At 36.6% G+C, this 21,462-nt stretch overlaps 1 protein-coding gene across 2 annotated transcripts in view; it reads right to left on the bottom strand.

Annotated features, from left to right (window-relative positions):
- Positions 1 to 21,032, bottom strand: part of SLC9C2 (solute carrier family 9 member C2 (putative)) — a 79,645-nt gene extending 58,613 nt beyond the window's left edge. Inside the window, exons 1-10 of one of the 2 annotated variants that reach the window (XM_054693467.1) lie at positions 20,698 to 21,032; positions 19,582 to 19,730; positions 17,330 to 17,430; positions 15,815 to 15,943; positions 14,645 to 14,810; positions 13,408 to 13,524; positions 12,077 to 12,238; positions 7,119 to 7,218; positions 5,387 to 5,530; positions 1,045 to 1,213 (exon numbers count right to left, since the gene is read on the bottom strand). In XM_054693467.1, coding sequence (XP_054549442.1) covers positions 1,045 to 1,213; positions 5,387 to 5,530; positions 7,119 to 7,218; positions 12,077 to 12,238; positions 13,408 to 13,524; positions 14,645 to 14,810; positions 15,815 to 15,943; positions 17,330 to 17,430; positions 19,582 to 19,717 — 1,224 coding nt within the window. In that variant the 5' untranslated portion in view covers positions 19,718 to 19,730; positions 20,698 to 21,032. The remainder of the gene's footprint in view (positions 1 to 1,044; positions 1,214 to 5,386; positions 5,531 to 7,118; positions 7,219 to 12,076; positions 12,239 to 13,407; positions 13,525 to 14,644; positions 14,811 to 15,814; positions 15,944 to 17,329; positions 17,431 to 19,581; positions 19,731 to 20,697) is intronic. The other variant, XM_054693466.1, reaches the window with a different exon arrangement.
- Between the last annotated feature and the right edge of the window lie 430 nt (positions 21,033 to 21,462).

Genomic DNA, 21,462 nt, shown 5'->3' with positions numbered 1-21,462 from the left:
GCCTGTGCACAAGTAGAAACACATTCACAGGGAAAGATCTTGGCCTTGTTGTTGATCATTCATATAATTTAGGGCCAGTTAATTTAATCACTCTGAGCCTCTAGGGTCCATCATTGAACAATAGAGTTTATAAAATACATGCCAAATTTGACTAACAACAATAAGCACTGGAAGTGCTTACTGACACCCAGGACTACTCCCTGTAAATTCTGGTTCTGTTATTTCTGGGATGGTGCCAAAGGGATTCGTAACATCAGACAGATTTGGGAATCTCAATAAAATGATACTGAAATGTTAGTTAACACTTCGTTGACTTGGTTTTAAGCTAATTTTTTGCACAAAAAAGAACTGACAGAGGTAGATGTTGGTTGTTTTATTTTATGTTTCCTTCGGATCATGGAAAGACCTTTGAAAAGCGCAGATTTGTGTGACTTCACATGAATTCTCAGACTATGCCCACAGATAAAATGTAAATCCTCAGGAGAGATGGTGAGGAATATGATATTCCCTTATTATTTTTTTTTTAAAAGGCTTTCTCTTTGGGCTTTCCCTTAGTATATGTAACTGACATTTCAGTTATTGCTCTAATAGCTATAGGGATTGGTATGCTCTAGAGATAGGGTAGGATTTTTTTCATGCTTTCTGACAGCTATTGAAAAATAGCATTTATACACTCAGTAACATTTATTGAGCATTTATTAAGTGTGGGCTATTTTACTAAGCCTCGTCTCGTCCTCAACTGAAAAATGAGGTTCCACAAGACTTGGGGAAGTTGCCCAAAGTCATTCAGTCTGTGAATGGTGAAGTTCAGATTCAAATTCAAGTTCATCTGATCCTCACATCTATAACCATTACATGACTGTTAGTCCCTTTCATGCTGTCAATGAAAACTCCCCTCTGAAAGTTCCCTACTACTTAAAAAAATGCATTTTAAAATCTAATTTTAAAAAATGGTTAACTTTATCATTGGGTACAATGGCAAAAGCAACAAAATAATTTTAAAATGTATAAATATGAATAGTATTGAGACAGGATTTTTCCTACCTTTTGTGGTGACTCCATTCTTTGTCCAGACAAATTATAAACATCAGGAGCCAAGAGTAAGCTAAAACTTCCTTTAATTCCAGACCATGCTATAATAATTGCCCATCTCCAATTATATGCATAACTGGAATGCATCAGAATAGGGCTCACTAATATGATAGTAAAAAACCTGTGGAGAAACATTTTTTAAATTCATCCCTTAGGAACTAATATTATTCATGGTTGAAATAGTGTAATAAACATTAAATTTCATATAAAAATTTTCAGGAAAGAGAAGACAACCTAGTGTATTGTAAGTTATTCAAACATTGGAACTTACAAAATCTGTCTAAATTTTGCATAAACTACTCAAATCTTGAAATATATACTAGAAATTCTATACAGACATAAGGAATTATCATTAACACCAGTGTGTACTATTTAGATTTGGGTAGTAAATTCCTTCAGGGAAACTTCTTCAAATAATATTGACTAACTCATGTATTCCCTGCAAGAATAAGACTGGATTCAGAAATTAGGTAGGGGAAGCCATGTAGGTCATGGACAAAATGTTAAATTATTGAAGATAAGGGGCCTCCCTGGTGGCGCAAGGGGTTGAGATGAAACCTATGAAGCAATCCACAGCCACTGCAACATGAGTTTGATCCCCGGCCAGGGAGGTGACCCACATGGCGCAGCAGACCTCTCCTGTCTCGCCTGCTGCTCCCCTCAGCAGTATATTTCAGTCATTCCACCTTGTTCTGTTCCCCACTCTGTCACTGGTGAATCCTCTCACCCCCCTACACCTCTGGTTTGTACCCCATAAATAAATAAATCTTAAGAAAAATTATTGAAGATACAGTAATAAACTTAGTTGAACCAAATTTCTCTTGAACTCCCATTAGAATCATACACTGTCACATAAATAATTCCAATTGCTGCCTTCTTTCTCTACAAGTCATTTTTCTCTAGAACTCTGTGCCAGATTTAGAATCTATCTTTAGGGATCTGTACCTAAAGAGTATAAGTACTGCCCTTCAAAGATTTTAGCAGAAATAACACTGAGGTATTCTCAGCTTCAAAAAATATATTGTATAACACTGCTTCAACTGGAAAGCTCACAAAACAACATAAAGAATTTCTATCATTGCATGAGTCATAGCAGGAATTTAGAAAACCTAAATAAGGGACCAGGAAAAAGACTAATTATAATAAAGTAAAAATCAAAATCAACAAGCAACTATAAACCAGAGACACACAATGGGGGGTGGAGGGAGGAGAAGGGACTAGGATCAAAACAAGGGTGGTGGGAATTGTATGGGGACTATAACCAAGATGAAAATGCATCCATTGTGCAAAAATGAAAAATGATGTAAAAAATATGTAAAATATAAAAAAAATTAAATTAAAAAAGAATTTCTATCATTGAGAAACATTAAATATTCAAATATTCAATTATCAATAATCCACATAATTAATGTCAGTGAACCTTCTGCCTTGCAGTTAAACCTTTTATAAAGTTATTCTTGCCAACCTTTCCAATCTGACTAAATAATCTTTGTCTGAAATAGAACAATTTACGTCATTTCCTCACATCTGACACAGAGAGGCTGTGTAGCAAAGATGGTGGAGCCAATCTACCTGGGTTCAAATCGGGGCTACTTTCAATAACAATATAAATTTAAGTAAATTATTCTATCTTCCCTAGACTGTTTCTTCATCTGTAAAATGGAGATGACAGTAGTAATAATTATATTTGCCTCAAAGGATAATTATGAAGATTCAATTAAATAAGGCACTGTTCATAAGGCTCGAAATGATGTTTAGAGTGTGGTCTGCACTTGCTACATATTAGCAATGATTATTGTGTCCAGGTGGTTGTTTACCTCATCCACTCTGAAATATTTTTTCAAAAAGTTCCTTTTTTTTTTCACATTTTATTTAAATTTTATTTTTTATATTCCCCATACAATTACAACCCCCTTATTTTGACTCCAATCCCTCCTTTCCCTGCCCCCCACCTCCCAGAGAGTGTCTCTGGTTCATAGTTGTTGATTTTTATATTTTCTTTCTTACAGTTATTCTTTTTCCTGGTCCCTTATTTAAGTTTTCTAGATTTCTGCTATGAGTGAGACCATCCGGTATTTTTCTTTTTCTTTCTGGCTTATTTCGCTGAACATGATCCCTTCTAGCTCCATCCATGCTCAGCATTCAAAAAAGATAAACACATGCAATTTCAACAATTTTCTTATGGAAAATCCCACTCACACTTTGAGGACCCCTGAGGATGACTCCCTCCATTAGAATCTTACTTCTAGTGAGAGGGAACCATAAGCACATTCACTAGCCTTTTGACCGTGGCCCTTAGTAGCCATTTGACCTTTGGCAAGGCACTTTGTCTCTTTTGATCATTTGCTTCATTTATAAAATAGAGATAATAATTCCTATCTCCTGGTGTTATTGTGAAGATAAAATGAGATAAAGTATGTGTAGTTGTGTTAAATAATATACAGAAAACCATCTACCTTTCTTTATACCCTGTGACCAATCTCAACTGCATATGCACTGCCATGGTGGAAAGAAATATAAATTGCAAATGAAATAACTTAATCTCCCTGAGAATGGGATCTGTATAATCATTGTATAAATTAAATTGATTTTTTTCCTCTGCCAACCCATCTGATGTTGTTTTGATTATCAGACTGAGAAGAACCCAGAGGGATAGTAGAATTTTCCCCTGTGCCCTAACAATGGTAACTTTTGTTCTTCCTCCAGGACTGTGGTACATCCTTCTGTTGAGAGTAGCATGAAATGCCTTCAGTGTCAGCAGAAGCAATGTTCCATGAGAACATCTTACAGAAAAAATCCCCTTGGTCAGGTCTGCCCTGAGTGGAAATGACAATACTTTCAGAGGCACTATCATGAATTCTCATGGAAGACACCACCTCCATGAAAGAACAGTGGTTTTAAAAAAAAAAAAAAAAAGCAGTGGAAATTGAGTTTAAATGTCAACTCTGCCCTTACATGTTGGAGTGACCCCATGGGTTTCATCTGGGAAATGATGCAATAACACCTACCTCACAGGGTTGTATTAATAACACCTATCTCATAGGGTTGTATTAATAACACTTACCTCATGGGATTTTATTAATATTAGTGGTATATAGCACATGGTAAATGTTTAATAAACAGCTCATAATAAATGATGATGAAAATCAACAAAAATGTTAGGCACCATTAATCTAGTCTTGTATCACTCAACCTTTAGTGAGCACATTGAAACAGTTCATGGCTCATAGCTGTGCAAATCTAATTCAGTAAATTGGGATGAGTGTGAAAAGCTAATATTTTGTAAAGTCATTCTTTAAAAAGGAGCATTACAGAGAAATTGCATTACCTGTCACATGGTTTAAACTAGATTAAAAAACTTTGGACTGTGTGAAGAGCAATTGTTTTAAGAAAACATCAAACAAATAATTATTTGAAAGGTTTTCCTGAGCAAGAGAATTGATGATTACAGATGTTTAACCAGAGGATGGAATCAGTTGCTTTTTCATTCTTTCTAAAGAATGAGTAACCAATTATGTATAGCCAAGAATAGCTTGTTTGTTAACACTTTTCTCACCTACTTTTTTTTTTTTTAAAAGATGTATTTATTTATTATTTATACAGGCACTGGGTATAGTCAGAAGCGCGGGAGGGTGAGAGAATTCACCAGAGCCAGAGCGGGGAGCAGAGCAGGCAGAAGGACCGAAGTACACTGCTGAGGGGAGCAGCGGGCGGCAGGAGAGGTCTGCGCGCCACGTGGGACCCTCCTCTGGTGGCCGGGGAGTAGCCGGGGATCTAACTGGCGCCGCAGAGGCCGCGGGCGGCTTCGCAACCCAGCGCTCAACCGCTGTGCCACCGGGGAGGCCCTCATCACCCACTTTCTTGAACGACTTACCTCCCCTTCCTCTTTTCCTTCTATAAAACTTCCCAACTTTATCTCTCCCTGTGGTCACATTTTAGGTTTTCTACTTGACTCCGTATATCCTGAATTGCAATTATTTGATCCCCAAAAATGTGCTTTGCCTTTACTGTCTCCTGAATTTTTAGGTTAACCGGTCCATGAATTTGCAATTCCATCAAACTCAGTTTAGGCTGATACTACTTACTCTGCCCTTTCTCGTTTTACAGATGAAATCTTGTAGAGTAAATGGACTTTCCCCTAGTCACACACCAAGCCATTGTCAGGATCTTGGCAACAACGCAAATTTCCTGACTCCACATCTATGCCTCTTTTTATAAAACTCACTGCTTCACAGTTCTAATTCTGGGCTGGAGTCCCAAGTTCAGTAAGCAAACTTTAAAATACAATTCTTACCTTACAAGATTCACTGTTGCAAACAAGATGATTAAGAAAACTATAGTGCGAAATCCTAAATACGTGTTGTCTCCACACCCTAATACAATGCCAAAGAAAGTATATATTAAATGTTGGTATATAGATGAAAATATCATTAGGAACCTAGAAAGAATAAAAGGAAATTACATTTTAAGTAGTGCATTTTCAAAATAGTTTTCTTTCCACATAAAGCATATATCTGCCATTCTTGTCTTAGCAGAGGTCCCAGGCTCCATCATTTTTAGCAATCAACTTTTTAAAATATTTATTGGAGCTAAAAATATTTGGATCTCAAAAGATGCAAGACATTTTTTGTGATTTGCATGAATGTCCCTTACCTTGAAAGTTTCTCCTGTTTATTTTCCCATCTACCAAATTCCTGAAACTTTTTTAAGGCAACTCTGATCCCATGTGTCTTCGTACTGATAATGTAATGATCCTATCTGTATTCACATTCTAATGACCCTGACTGATGGAAAGGTGCGGGCAACTAAAGCAACCATTTGTTTGCTTTTTGTTTGTTTGCTTTTTGTTTGTTTGTTTTTGTTTTATCAGTGAAGACACTGATAAAAATGTGAAAGACAGATAAAAACCTGGCTAAGTAGAGTGTTCCACCTAAATCAAAATTAAAAAATGGATCTGATAATAGGCCTCTGAAAAGTGTTATAAACATCAAGTTGAAGGCAACTGAAAATACTTATGGCCACCATGTCCATAATCCTAAAATCTTCTCCAAATTTTGGTGTGTCACCAGCAACCCCAGCCCTCCCTTCCCTACAGATGGGCACATGCCAGTAACTCTGAGGCACTACTGGCCCTGCCTTCTCAGTCTCCCAAATTTTGCCAAGATGTTCATTACCTTCCTCCTTTTGCTGTCAATCGAATTGAGTTCATATTATTGTAATGAGTGTTCCCCTAACAAATTCACATTGTGGTTACATGCATCAGGCTTGAGTCATGAGTGAAGTCTTCCCATTCTGTGCCAGTTAACACTGTAGAGATCCCCATAAAACAGCTGGCACAGCTGGCAGAGTCTCATGACTCAAATATCTTGACAAAACTAAATTTATTAACTTGTAATTAAAATGTTGGAGTCAATAAAATTCTTATAGGAAATACTGCTTTTTAAAAAATATTGGAGTCAATCCACAAAAAGATAAAAACTATCACTATCCCTGAGCATATATTGATTTCCACCAATTCATGGAAACCTGTAAAGGCTTATATTTGTAAAAAAAAAAAAAAAGTTCTGTTATGGATGGAGCAAGTATTGGCTGATCCTCCAACCTACTGCCTTCATTCCTCTTATTAACTGGCCTAAGAAAAATGAAATCTCTGCCTTAACTTCTAAAAATTTCATGTGCTATTGATTTAGATAGGCAGAAAGGAGAAACTTTAGCAAAGAAAATTCTTGAAAATTAACCCGGGAGAATATGATACTCATTTTAAAGAACCAGGGAATTATACAAATCACAGAGGCAGTATCAGTGAAAATTACTCAGGGTCATGATGGAATAAATATATGACAGAAAATAAGTTATTTAATAGACAGACATTACAGCATATACATAGATATTGTGATTAATATGGATAATTAAATATAAATTATATTAATTATTGGTTAATTAATAACAGTTTCATTGACTTATCAGGACAATTTAAGCATGAAATGTGTATGATATCTATAGCAAGTGCACAACGGGATGCTTACTTTTTAATTATGACCTCGTTCCTTGCTTTAAAACTTAAGGAATCTAAATTCAGTCCTACAGTGGCTAAAGTAACCATGCCCGACATTCCAAAAAACTCCACTGTGGAGGGGAAAAAAAAATGAATGAAGTTAGTTGCATTCAAATCTGCATGCTGATTTACTTTATCTTGAGTGGAGAAACTTGGTGGGAAACTTAAGAGCAGTGTTTCTGATTTCACTCATGGAGCATATAGAAAAACAAAACAACAGACAAAACTAAACCAAAACAAATCCTAGAGATGTAACTGCCAAATTGAGGCAACATGAGGGGGAAGAGGACCCTTTTGTCTACAGTAAAGTACTATGGGGTGTGTTGGTGGTGAGTGTGGTGTGATTACATCTATGGAGGCGTGAACCTATTCCCCTAAATCACAAACAGTATTGTAAACCAATGTTACTTCAATTAGGAAAAAAAAAAAAAGATGATATTTCTGGGAAAGGGAAAGGCCTAACCCTAATCTAGCAGGGGTCCACAAACCTTTTCTGTAAAGGATCAGATAGCAAATATTTGAGGACTAAACAGCTGTGTTGTGGTACACAACCAGCCATAGGTAATATACAAGTGGATGCTTGAGTAAATAAGAAGCTCTGAAATTTGAATTTCATGTGTTTTTTGCATTCTGCAAAATATTCTCCTTTTTGTTTTGTTTTTTTAAAACCACATTAAAGTGTAAAAACCATCCTTAGCTCCTGGGCTATACAAAAATAGACATATTTGGCCCACAGGCCATAGTTTGCTAGCTCTTACTGTAAACTGTTGAAGTTAAGGCTATGAAATAATAAGTAGAACAGCCTCTGCCCAGCACCTCAGGGATGCTGTGGTGTCTGTGCTGAAGGTGGTGGCCCAAGCTCAGTGTTTCTTTGGTGACAGCAGATGCTGAGGCTTGCTGTTTTTTTTTTTTTTTAACTAATATAGATTCCCCTAAAACTATAATTTTGGGGAGTCTAAACATATGTGTACATGATATATGAGGCAGGAGAATCAACTATGAAGAATGTTTGAGTGTCCTAAAAACCAACCGCCCTAGACTTCAGAACCTTCAAACAGTATATAAACATCAGACAGAAAGGAAGGGAAAGAAAGGATGTGCAAGGTAGAAACAGAAGCCCAGTGGGCACAATCAGTTGCTGTGGGAATGTGACCCACATGTTTGCATTATGGTCCCTGCATCTGTCAAATGGTTACAGAAGAATAATGTCTAACAGAGACAATGTAAGGATTCCATTAGATAACATGAAGTGTTTGCCACACTTTTAAAACAATAAATAAAAGATAATCATTACTACTGTGTATTTTTTTCTATGTTCACTTTACTGCTTAGTAAATTAATATTGTTTATTAATTTAAAGAGGATTTTATTACTCCCTTGGTTTTTCTAATCACCTAAGTTCTATTTAACTTTTTTTCCCTACTTATTTGATTTTAAAATAAATAACTAATGACAGTAAAACCATCATGCTGGGCACTGTAATGAGAGGGCAACTGTCTCTCAAAATCTTATATGAACTTTAAAGCTCATCATAGATTTTTTTTTTTAACCAGTAATGGTTACTCCTTAGAAACAACAAATGCTATGAGTAAACAACTAAATAACTTTATTTTAATTCTGATGACATTTTAGTATAATCCCAATAGCATAGGCATATATGGTGTGAATGCACACATTAACATAAGAATGTACATTTATATGTATTTTTTAAAGGTTGTTGGCATATACCAAAATGTATCAGTGGTTAAGTTTATCACATAAATTTATAGGTGATTTTTATCTTCTTTGACTTTTCAGAATGTTTTCGAAATTCTACAATGAATGTGGTTTTTTTTTAAGATTTATTTATTTATTTATACAAGCACTGGGTACAGTCAGAAGCACGGAAAAGTGAGAGAATTCACCAGAGCCAGAGTGGGGAACACAACAGGCAGACTGATGAAATACACTGCTGAGGGGAGCAGCGGGCGTGGCAGGAGAGGTCTGCGCGCCATGTGGGACCCTCGCCAGCCGCCAGGGATCAAACCCCGGGCTGCAGAGGCTGCGGGCAGCTTTGCAGACAGCTGCGCCACCAGGGGAGGCCCTGAATGTGTGATTTTTATAATTAGACAAAGGAGGTCTTTTAAAAATTACAAACACTTTCATATTGTATGGTATTTAAAATGTTCTGGAAAGGGAGAAAAAGCAAAGAAAGTAATTGTCATTAGAATAAGCCCAAGTAGTTAATTAAAAAAAAAAAAAAGAGTTGTAAAAACTTTCTGACTCAACGACAAGAAACCATCACAGAAAACTGATGCTGGAAACCAGTGACTCTCCATCTACCTCTGTCTCTCTCTCTGGTTTAGAAAAAGTGAAGGTCCTGCTGATAGGAGAATCAAAGGGATTTTATTTCCTAAAAAACACAGGATTCAGAAATGGATGTTTCTGAATATAATAAGATGACACCTGAGGCTTTTGGCATTTATAGCTTAAGCTTGTTAAGAGAAGAGAGAGCAGAGCAATCAGCCCAGGCACAGGCAAAAAGGGGTATCATTGTTGGTGAGTTTTTCAAAAAAATAAAGTGGACTAAAAATCATCTGCTTTTTATTATCTCCATTCTCCAGAAATTCTGAACAATCTCACCGGACAAAATGCTTCTTCTGTTTGCATAGACCCCCTCCCACCACTCCTTCGGGTATACCTCTGGTCTGGATTGTTATATAACCTACCATCTTTCATGAATTACAGACTGACTCTCTTAAAGGGGCTTTTGTACACTAAATTTAGACTCTCTTCCATGGGTTGATATATGAATATTTCCAGCTGCCCTACCTGTCAACCAATGATTTTCTGGAAGCACTGCATTCTTTGTGTAGCAAAGTCTATGCAATTTTTGATTATTTTATCTCAATATAAGGAATGAAAAGGCTGATATAAGAGATTTCTAGAAGTCCAGGTTTCTTGAATTTAACACAATATAGACAAAAACAGAAACTACTATATATTTCAAAGAGGTAAGTCTCTAACACTCCCTGGACTTAAGCTGGCTGACAGTATGGTCATTTGTGAAAAACAAAATCAGATATCAAGGTGTAGAAATGTAACATTAGAGGATATATAAATGAGCATTTTATCTATGGCTTTCTGGTAATGGAACTTCTCCTATAACTATGTCTATTACTGACTTTTACTGTCAGGAACTTGTTAAGTATAAGAGTAAAGGTCTCCCCAAAGTTGTTTCTTAATTCTGGAAGCAGAGAACAATGCAGTGGAAGCAGGAGGAGTATTAGTGTCCTGAGACTACTGTAACATGGTACACTCTAAGTGTCTTAAACAATGAGACTGTAAATTACAGTCTCATAATTCTGGAGGTTAAAGGTCCAAGATAAAGGCTTTGGTTACTTCCTAGATCAGTGAGGGAGAACCTACTCCAGGCCCTCAAGCACTAATTGGAAGCCCTTCTAGCATTTTATTAATAGAAGGAAGTGGAAAGGGAACCAACATTTATTAGCTGCACTCCCTTGAACCCAGTGTATGTTGGTAATTGTTTAAAAGCAGCTCTCTGAGGATGAAAAAAATAGAAAGCCCTGGTTTTTAGTGTCTGCCAATTTCCATGGTGCAAATATGCCCTCTATGGTAAATTTCAAGTTACCAACATGAGTCTCTGTAGCACAGATTTGGGGAGTGCACAGATGTGCACTATCAGCTCATTAGTGTTTTCAATACCTCTGCCAATTAGACATTATTTTATATATATATCACTTTATAGATGAGAAAACTATCTTTAATATTAAGTAACATGCCACAGTCACCTAACTAACTGTGAAGACGAGATTTGAACTCAAGTCTGCCTATCTCCAAAACTCTTCAAGGACCAGTATCAGTTTATTCAGCCAACATGTGTTAAATTACTTTTGGACATATGGTAAGCACAGAGCTTGGCAGGGGAAACACAGAAAAGAGAATAAATCGTAAGATGAATAAGAGATGCTCCATTTTGAAGAATCTCATGGGCTAATGAGAAATGGAAATACTAGATTTAAATTTTTTTTTAGATATTTAGGGCATGCATAAAAGGTCCACGGGTAGAGGAAAAAAATGACAAAAGTTGAATGATAGTGGCCATTGAGTGACCGTTTTCTGTAATTTTACTTATTCAGGTAAGGGAGAAATACACAGGAAGGCATGTTTCTGTAAAGGAAGTAGTCCTTTTAGGTAACTGGAGGTGAAGGGAGCAGTAAATACCCTCCTGATACCTGAGGTCTCTCATGGATGCAAGTTGCTCCACTGTGTGAGGTAAGAGCAGATTTTGAGTTTCACCATAGTTCCATGGCTCTAGGAAATTGGTTACTTCAGGCAGGCCAGTAAAAACTTGGATTCTCAATCTCACTGAACTAAACTAGCAAATGATTACTGATGGCAGGGCACTCTGACTCCTGAATTATTCCACTCCCCTGCTTCTCTTCTACATATAGGTCTACCTGATCTCATCCCCTCCTTCCTGCCTCCCAGCCTTAGTTATGCTTCTACAATCCCTTCAATTTTGTAGTCATTCAATTAAAAGCTGTTTAAGTGGAAAAGGCCACAGAAGCATCTCTCCCAGCTTCCTCATTTTAGAGATGGGTTGCTAAGTGTCAGAACAGGAATTAGCTCAGTGTTGATTCCTTCTCCAGGAGAATGCCTGTGACTAAATGTAAGGTCAAAAAATGAGAGAGCAGTCACATGGGGGTAGGGGAGAGAGAAGGAGAATACAATTACAATTAAGGGGATGTTAAGAGAGACCATAAAAGATCTAGAAGTGGCAAAAGGATGAGACAGCAAAGAGCATGGAGGGAACACAGCAATGGCGAAGAAGTCCGGAAGAAGAACATGGATTCAAGATCAAGAGAAAATAGCAATGTATAAAGTTCATTTTGAGGACAGTGTTTTTTAAATTGGTTTCAGCCTTACCTAAGTAGAAAGTCATGTACACCATTGAAATGCAAAGAACGATGTTTGTCAGCGTATTGCTAAAAAGGTCAGTCAATATAAACTGAATGATTCTTGCACACCAGTATCCACACGTTATGCTTCCTAAAATGTCCAAACTGAGACCCATGATTATGTGAAACTCTAGAAAAGAAAATAAGGGAGAGGGGGAGGTAAACTATAATTTTTTTTCCCTTCATTGATGGCATTTAGGTCTCATGCACTTTGGTTTGTGCTTGAGATTTGGTGTGGGGAACTTGTTTAGCAGATGGGAGTTTACCAGGAAAATGTAGCAAAAGAGGTTCAAAGGATATACTTTTCTTATTGTCTGCAGCTTGAGGTTTGCTTATCTAGGGCAGCAAACTCAAATGTTGCCCTAAATGCATGAATTTGAAAATCCTGTTAAAAACCAGACAGTGAATAGCCAACCAAAAGATTTCCACTCAATTTTTTTTACAAACTATGCCAGGGCCAAACAAACCATGTCCCTAGTCCCACCAACCTGCAGTCCATTTGTGACCCCTATGCCTAGCCCACAGGGCATGTGAGACATGGAGAATGGAAATTTTTCCATAGTCATAATGACAGGGGGACAATAGTGGCAGTTGGTGGGCAAGTATGAGGCAATGTCATGGGTAGTCCTAAACAACAAAAATTGCCACCCCAAATGACTATAGCTCTGCCACTGAGAAGCACGCTAAACTCCTCTTTATCATGAACATTTCCTTCCCCTTTTAGCACTTTTCTCCTCCCACAATCATCACATAAACATATCCAGAGGATATGTTTCTTTTTTTATTCTTTATGCTATGGATTTGCCCCCTTCTCTAAATCTGCAGCTCTAGCAAAGCAGCTTGCTCTGTACCCCAATAAATTTTAACCACATGTATTTATATCTTCACGTTCTAAAACCTGAACCATTCTGCTTTCACCTTCAAGCTCAAATGCAGGATGAAACCAATTCTTAATATTCACTTATTGTGCCCCAGGTTGATCCAGGAAAAAAAGATCTGAGCCAGATGACACAATTGTGTGTGTGTCTTTTCACATGCATGCACCTGCATACGTGCCTACTGTGGGATAAGAATATATTATTTCTTTAACATCCTTCCCCCTAACATCCAAGATAATACAAAAACAGTAATTATTTTCTTGTTACCTGGAGACTATTTTTTTAATTGGTCCAAAAGCAAAGTATAGGGAGAGCAGTAAAGTTCAAACATCTTGAATATATTTTAACTTCAGTGTGAACTGAAATGTACCATATAAGAATGATTTTATAACGTATATAGACCCCCCAAAAATGCTCCTACCCTTGAATGTAGAACTGCTAACTAAGTTAGCCCGAAAATTTCCAAAAAAAATGGTTGTGAAACCACAAATGACCATCGATTCTCCTCTAATGATATCAGTGTACAATTTGGAAATGCCTGGAAAAGGAAATAGAAAATAAATTTTAATACGATACATGAAAATGATGCTCTTGCACAGGAAACATAAGAATAGAAGTGAAGAAGTATGTAGGTGAGAAAAGAAAGAAATCATGTGTCTGCAAACAGGAGCATGGCCATAACATTCTTTAAAGTATCCACAGTGTCAAACCAGGCTTAAGCTCCAGAATAAAGCAAAGCACTTCTTAGGACACTACATGTAACTTAAATAAGCATAAATCATTATATTCCAAAAGAATCACATTTTATGAATAAGTTAAAATAATGATCCAGAAATCTGACCCCTACATATATGTATGTATGTATATATGTAAATTTAAGTCAGTTTGTACATGAATTTAAGTCAGTTTGTACAACAATTTGTACATGAATGTTAATGGCAGCATTATAATGGTCAGAAATAGAAATAACCCATAGTCCATCTGCTGATGAATGGATTAACATAAGGGCATAATGGATTATTAATCAGCCACAGAAATTTGATTTATATGGAATAGGTAAATTTACATGAGTAGGCATATCCATAGACAGAATATATATTATGGATCACCAGGGATTTAGGGGATGAGGGAGGGAGGTAGGACTGCTAATGAGACATCTTTGGAAGATGATGAAAATGTTCAAAAATTAAATGGCAACGATGGCTTCATCACTCTGTAAAGACCACTTAATTGTGAATTTTCATGGTATGTGGATTTAAAGGGTGAATTTTATGGTATGTGGATCATATCTCAACAAAGCTATTATTACAAATGAAGTGCAAAATCATATTGGCACTTAACATTCACTTTAAGTTTAATGGACAATAGAAATAACTTAATTGCCTAGTGATATACAACTTATGAGTAGGATGATGGGGAAATGGTACCCGACTTTCCAGTATCCATTATCTGTTTCTCTTGATAACAAAAATTGTTTTATTCAAGGCAATAATGTGTCTGACTACCATTTTTCAAATCAATCAATGCTCCATGTCCAAGAAAAACAGCACAAACTCCAATTCTACTGGATATACAATTCATGCAAGATAAAAAAATAATCAAAATAAAATAATTTATCCTCATATCTTCAAAATAAGAGAGAGGTAAATCTTACATACCAATGTGTTTCAGTGAATTCACAGAATAAATAGGATCTGTAATGGAAAGGGTCATGCTAAAGAGTAGGCAAGCCTGTAAATTCCATGAGTCTGTATTGTATTTCAGAACTACATATCCAATTATGAGGAAGGCTGTGGCAAAGCTAATTAATCCTGTTAACAGGACCTGTGAAACCAATTCATAACACAGTATTAGATTTAATGTTTGAAGATGGCATGACTGAATTTACTTATGTCCTAAGAATCACATATTAGTTATATGTATTTTATACAATTACTCTGGAAGATAACTTTAGTTTACCTGCCTCAAAAGAAACCATCCCTTCTAAACAAATGAGATTGCTTAATGATTATTAAGAGGCCAATTGAACAATCTTTCTTGTTGCTATTCCAGCTTAATAATTCTCAACATCAAAATGTCCTTAAAACTGATTGCAAATTTCCCCTGCTTCTGTATAAAACATTTCCTGATTTCTTCAGTATTGATCTAAAAGGCTACAGGTAGAAAGAGAGGAAAAACAAAGCGGGGAAGCGTATGTCAGTTGCTTGGGATGATAATGTAAGCATTAAAAATAAACCTATTTGGGATGAGGCAAAAAGAGTAGAGGAAAATGCAAAACTTAAAATGCATAAAATGCAAAAAGCTAAAAATCAATCAATCTCTAACCCAAGTTGTTACAAAAAGAACAGAATAAAACCAGAGAAAGTAAAATGTTCTTTGAAAGAAAAAATAATCTGACAAGCATGATTAAATAATTAAAAAGAGAGCAAAGGCACAGACAAAAAAGTTCAATAGTTTGAACAATAGTTTGAACAAAAGTTCAAAGTTAAAATAGAACAATCTAGATACAATTAAGATGAAGTCAGACATGGGATTAGAATCTAGGTTTCTGCTATTAATCAGCCTGTGTTTGACCTATTAGCTACAGTCTGCTTCTATGTCAAATGGACATGATAGTTACTCAGTGCCTACTCACAGCAGTCACTCAGCAAATATTCATTTCTTCTCCCTCCTTTCAACTCTATCTAACTAGTGATTCTGCAGAATGATGAGGGTAAAACAACTGAAAATTTGAGTTTGTGAATTTATCTACTTTATATAGCCATTTTCTGTCAACATGGATAAGCAAGAAAGAACTGAACAAAATATATTTTAAAATATGTTCTTACCTGCCAAAGCACATTCTTGAGCATATGAAAGTCCACATCTAAAGCAGCCATAAATATAATTAAAGGTGCAAAATAACAAAAAAGTGAATAACTTGGTGTTCTCAAAAGAGGGTAAACTATTTTGTGCACCTGAAACAAAAAAGGCAAGCAAAAAACTAGTTTACTATCATTTTGGAGTATTAGAAGTGAGACTGACGCTATCCCAATCAACATAAATTTTAGAATGTTTCAATTTGTAACTAACAAGAAATAGTTGCAAGGCCAGTCCTGGGGAACTTGTAGATTTTTGACCTAACTGTCCAGATGAGTTTTATGTATGGTTCTATTCATCAGAGAATCGATGAGTTTAGGCTACACGAACATCATTTATGGTAAATAACCAATGCTTTCAAAAGTGGTATACAGTCCTATCATTGGTGACCCCTGAGGCAATTTTAGGTAGTTCAGAGATAAGTAGTTTTTATTTGATTGTTAGATATTTATTCTAATTTCCACTAAGAGGGAACAAAGAAATTTGCATAGGTACTTGTGGTTTCACACACATTTATTTAGGATTTAAAATTCCTTCAATGAGTCAAGTAGAAAAAAATAATACAGAGATAATAGTACCATTTGCATATATATGACATAAATCATAAAGGTTGGACACAGATGAATAGAAAACACAGCAATAATGATTGAAATATGGAAATATTTTCTCCTAAACCAGTTTTGGCTCAGTTAATGCATGAATCTTTATTATTTAATTTTGGATGCAAGTCTCCTCATCTGTAAAATGGGGATAGAGTACCTATTTCCATTGGGTTACTATGTAGGTGAATAAATTAACACAAGTTAGTGAGTTAATAAATTAATAAATACAAAGCACTTAAGAGAGTGTAAATGCTCAAAAAATGTCAGCTAACAATAATGGTGGTGTTTCAGAAGACTAACAAGAGGTTTTTCACAATCCTAGATTGGTACAAGCATTGTCTCCTCTTTCAAAAAATAAAGGAATGCCCGGAGATGATCTGCTATTATTTACATTGCTCTGCATTTGAAATCAAATTAATAAGTTAGTAAGCTAATGAATTTTTTCTATATTATATGGTACATATAATCTGCATTTAATCCAGCCATTAGAAAAGAGTTATCATGCCTCATCATGACCACATACTGCCTTTTGTAACTAGTTTTCACATGTGTTGAAGACAATAACGCTCAAGAAGCCAATATTATATACAGAGGAAGGAAACAACAGCAAATCTTCAAAGCCAGGTGATGAAGAACACAAGAAGACAATTAAATTTTTCTCATTTCCAAACTCATACTTTAATTTATGCTTCTCTAATTTACTTCTCTTTGATTGCATAGCTTTTCATTTTCAAAAATTTTAATATCAGATAAAATGTTTTCATTAGCCACTCACATTTTTAAAAAATTTTCATACATTAGGGGTGAGGGAAGAAGCAGATCTGGTTTTTTTTTTTGTCTTTGTTCTTGAATTAATTCTCTAATTTCTTGTACATACATTACCTCAACTGAATTGTAGGCCAGTTGTCCTATGAAATATCCTAATAGAGAAAGAATTATCAAGACAATGACATCAGAACTCTTTAAACATGATCTCAGAAATCCTAAAAAAAAAAAAAATACATCTGTATTATTTAGACATAATACATGGTTTCAAAATAATTCCATATTCCTTCCTCTCTTTAGTTATTCAATTTTAAACTTCCTCTGAATGTCCTACCATTATGAATAATTAATAGCTATTATGAATGCTCTCACTTTAGTACAGGATGCATATAATAAGGAATCTCTCACGGATGAATGTGGAACAACCAAATTTCAAATTTCCAACAATTCCAAATTCCAATTTCCAACAACCTACCCCAGGCATGGGTATCTGACCTATGGATCTGATAGAGAAATTATGAAAAGTCAAACTTTATATCTACTCACCTTTTATTAATAATTATTCTTCCTAAGCTATAGCCACATAATCATTTTCTTAAAATTCAGAAGTACTTTTAACTGAGCTCCAACCATAGGGAAAACTGCCTTCACCGGATAAGTAACAAAACATCTTATTCTTTGTCTACATGCATTTTCTGGCCTTAAAATTAACTATTCTGGGCCTCCCAGTGGCACAGGGGTTAGGACGCAACCTGTGAATTTGTCCACAACCTCTGCTGCATGAGTTCGATCCCCGGCCGGCCAGGGAGCTACCCACATGGCACAGCAGACCTCTCCAGACCCGCTTGCTGCTCCCCTCAGCAGTGTATTTCAGTCAGTCTGCTCCCCACTCTGTCTCTGGTGAATCCTCTCACCCCCCACACCTCTGGCCTGTACCCCAGCTCTTGTATGCATAAATAAATAAATCTTTAGAAAAAAAATTAACTATTCTGTCCACAGCTACTCAGTTCATTTTGTCTATAGGCAATAGTCTTATATAACCCAATTAACTGATACCTAGGGCAAGAGTTACTGGAATCCCAGTTTTTGCATTCCTTGTCTATGTCAATCCCATAGTAAATATTGAATACTTCTTGTGTAAGGATAGATAATGTTTTTCAAACTATTTCTGCAGTTTCCCTTTGCCACTGCAGTATTTGTCTCTCTGTAATTATAAATGACCAAGAGCTAATGAATTCACCAACACTTCATTTACCAAGGGACCCAGGTCATCAGTATTTTAAAATCAAAAAAGCAATTTCACTCCCTGATACAATGAGCAAAATTGAAGAAGTTTTTTATGTGTTTTTACTTCATTGTTAATCTCTTTATAGTCTTCCTACTTCCAGAAAGGATTTTAAAGCTGTTGACATTTTTCCCAGATAATTTTTTTTTTAAAGATTTATTTATCCATACAAGCACCGGGTACAGTCAGAAGCGCAGGCGGGTGAGAGAACCCACCAGAGTCAGAGCAGAGAGCAGAGCAGGCAGACTGACAAAGCACACTGCTGAGGGGAGCAGCGGGCGGCAGGAGAGGTCTGTCACGCCTTGTGGGACCCTCCCCCAGTGGCCGGAAAAAAACGAACCGGCGCCGCAGAGGCTGCGGGCAGCTTCAAAGCCCAGCGCTCAACCGCTGCGCCACCGAGGAGGCCCCAAATAAATTTTAAAGGCGACTAGAAGCTGCTCTAATCACTAGTATGGAATTGTGGAATAAACACCCGCCTTTTCTTAATATGGTATTTTCTCTGCATGAATATCCTTCATGAATACCTGTCGAATTCTTTATCATTAAGACACCCTTATTTGTGAAACCCTTAATAACTCCCCTCTAGGGAGAGGGCTAGATAGTACATCTTCCCTAAAGATAGTCATAATAGAACAGACAAAATTGATGACACCAAATTTCCAACTTGTGAACCACATGGCTAGGTTCTATTTGCCCCACCTGGCTTCCCCTCATTCCAGATATTTGGGTCAGGTTAGGCAATAGAAAGCTCTCCCTCCTCTTTATCATCAGAGACTCGACCTGTGCACTTAGTCACTATGCTACATTGTAATTATTTGTTTGCCTGCCTTTCCTATGCAAGGGTTCCTTGAAGTTAGGGACTGTCATTTATTCCTATGCCTACCATCTGCTATACTCAGCCAATATCACTGAATGAGAGAAGAGATAGTTGATGCTACTTTTTAATTAAATGACACTATACTGACTGCATTCACTCAAATCTTATTTCATGGACCCCTTACATTTGATGTAGTTATGAGCACTTTCTGTGCTGAAGAAGGTTTGGAGCGCAAAGGAAAGATGAGATTTAAAAGCAATCACTTACCTCCCAAAACAATAATGAAACAGACAAGCAATGGGAAATGGCTCCTTAAAATAGTATAGTCAGCTGACCGTCCGCAGAGTAAGTCAGGTTGGTTCCCTTCTGTTGGAACCAAGGTAGAAGTGTTCACTTTTGCCATTGATTTTTCAGTTCTAAAGTAATGAATTTCTATGTGAGTTTTAATTGACATTTTCACTACTATAGACTAACTTGTTAATATATAAAAAAAAAAAAATGTGACCCACCAAGACCCAATGCATCCACATTCTATCAAAGGGTACAAAGATTCTAAGTACCATGTGATCTCAGCACATTTCTTCTTGCCCACCAGGCCCACATTAACACTTCATTCCACCTCTGGCTCAAAGATCATTTTATAGGAATATTAACAGCAATGTTAGTGTTTCTCCCCCATACAGTTCTGTGTGTTTGGTCACAGGATTGTATTAATTTGTGCATTTCCCATTGTATGATATGATAATGCATTTGCCTTCCCCAATGGATAGCGAGTTTCTCAAGGACCAGGACTGAATATTACTTTTCCTTCACAGACTACACACACATTATGTGAAACACAATAGGCCAGGCTCTCCCTAAGTATTTGATTCAACTGAACTTGTTGAGGGGGAACACTTTATCATGGTAAAACGACTAGCAAATAGAAAATGAGGTCAAAGTTGAGTTGCAGCAGTTATGGTTTGGAATGAGGAGGGTGTTTAATACCCTAAAAACAAAGGAAAATACTAAATTTGAGGCTTGGCCATATGACACCTGAGTAACTTAGAAAAAGTCCTCCCCCACTCCACAACAGGGCATATGACTTTGCACATGATTAAGAGATTGGATTGCAGCCCCCAAAACCCTCTTAGTTGGCTCCCTTGTGTAGCCTGCACAAATCTGTGTGGTGGTCCTGAGACAGATATATTGTTTTATTTTCCCTTGCAGCTAGCCTTAACCAAAAACATTCCTAGAGGTTCCTGGAAGTATCCCCAATATCTAGAGTTCATTTTTGGTTTTTTGTTTTGCTTTTATTTTATCTCTAAGTCACAATGATTCTAGCAGGAAGCAGAAAGAGGCCCCAAAACAGATACTAGATGCTGCATCTTCAAACTACTTCACCTGTCTCACAAGTAGCCCTTCAGCTCCTTGATATCTTCAAATCCTGCTGTCTGCACTTAACAGCTACACTCTCAGGTCAGGTTTCTCCCCAAACTATAAAGACCAGAGGTAACTTCTTCCAAGTCTAAGCTGGTTCAAAGTTGAGATCAAGATGGAGGCTCATGAAAATCACAAAGAACAGTACTCAGCCCTGTGTGTCTGTTTGCCAGAGACAGTACTGCCAACTGATATCACACTGAAAGCCATTTCCATGCCTAGTTCCCATTGGTTTCTTGTCAACTTACTTTCATTCTGATTGGCTACATGTATTATCCCCACCCCCAATCCAGAAGAAGCTAAGTGATGCAGTTCCAGAGAATCCTGCATTTCTTAAAGCCCAAGTACTGTCTACATCCATAACCGTTTTTAACTGATTTTTGTGTGTGTGTGCCTGACATGATAGCTAAAATGGTCACTGATCACATGGACAGAGCAACTGATAACTCTTTCTTTCCTGAACTCTTAACAGATGCTCTTTCTTTCCTGTTCTTCTTCAACACTGCCTTGTCACCCTCCAACATTTTCCTTTATCTTTTTCCATTTTCCCTCTTTCTAACTCTTCTTCCTTCTTAATGAGAGTCTCCTCCCACGTTCCTCCTTAACTCCTATCATTGGCTTTTGGTCCTAAGTTTGAAGAAACAGTATCATCCATTTTCATGAAAGGACAAATGATTCCTAAATTCTGTGATAATTTATATATTGTTGCCTAATCACTAAAAACAAATA

The sequence above is a fragment of the Talpa occidentalis genome, unplaced genomic scaffold, assembly GCF_014898055.3.
Source record: "Talpa occidentalis isolate TD23 unplaced genomic scaffold, MPIMG_talOcc4v2.1 talOcc4.12, whole genome shotgun sequence".
In the NCBI taxonomy this organism is placed as follows: Eukaryota; Metazoa; Chordata; class Mammalia; order Eulipotyphla; family Talpidae; genus Talpa; species Talpa occidentalis.
This window is presented reverse-complemented; position numbering and strand designations above follow the sequence as displayed.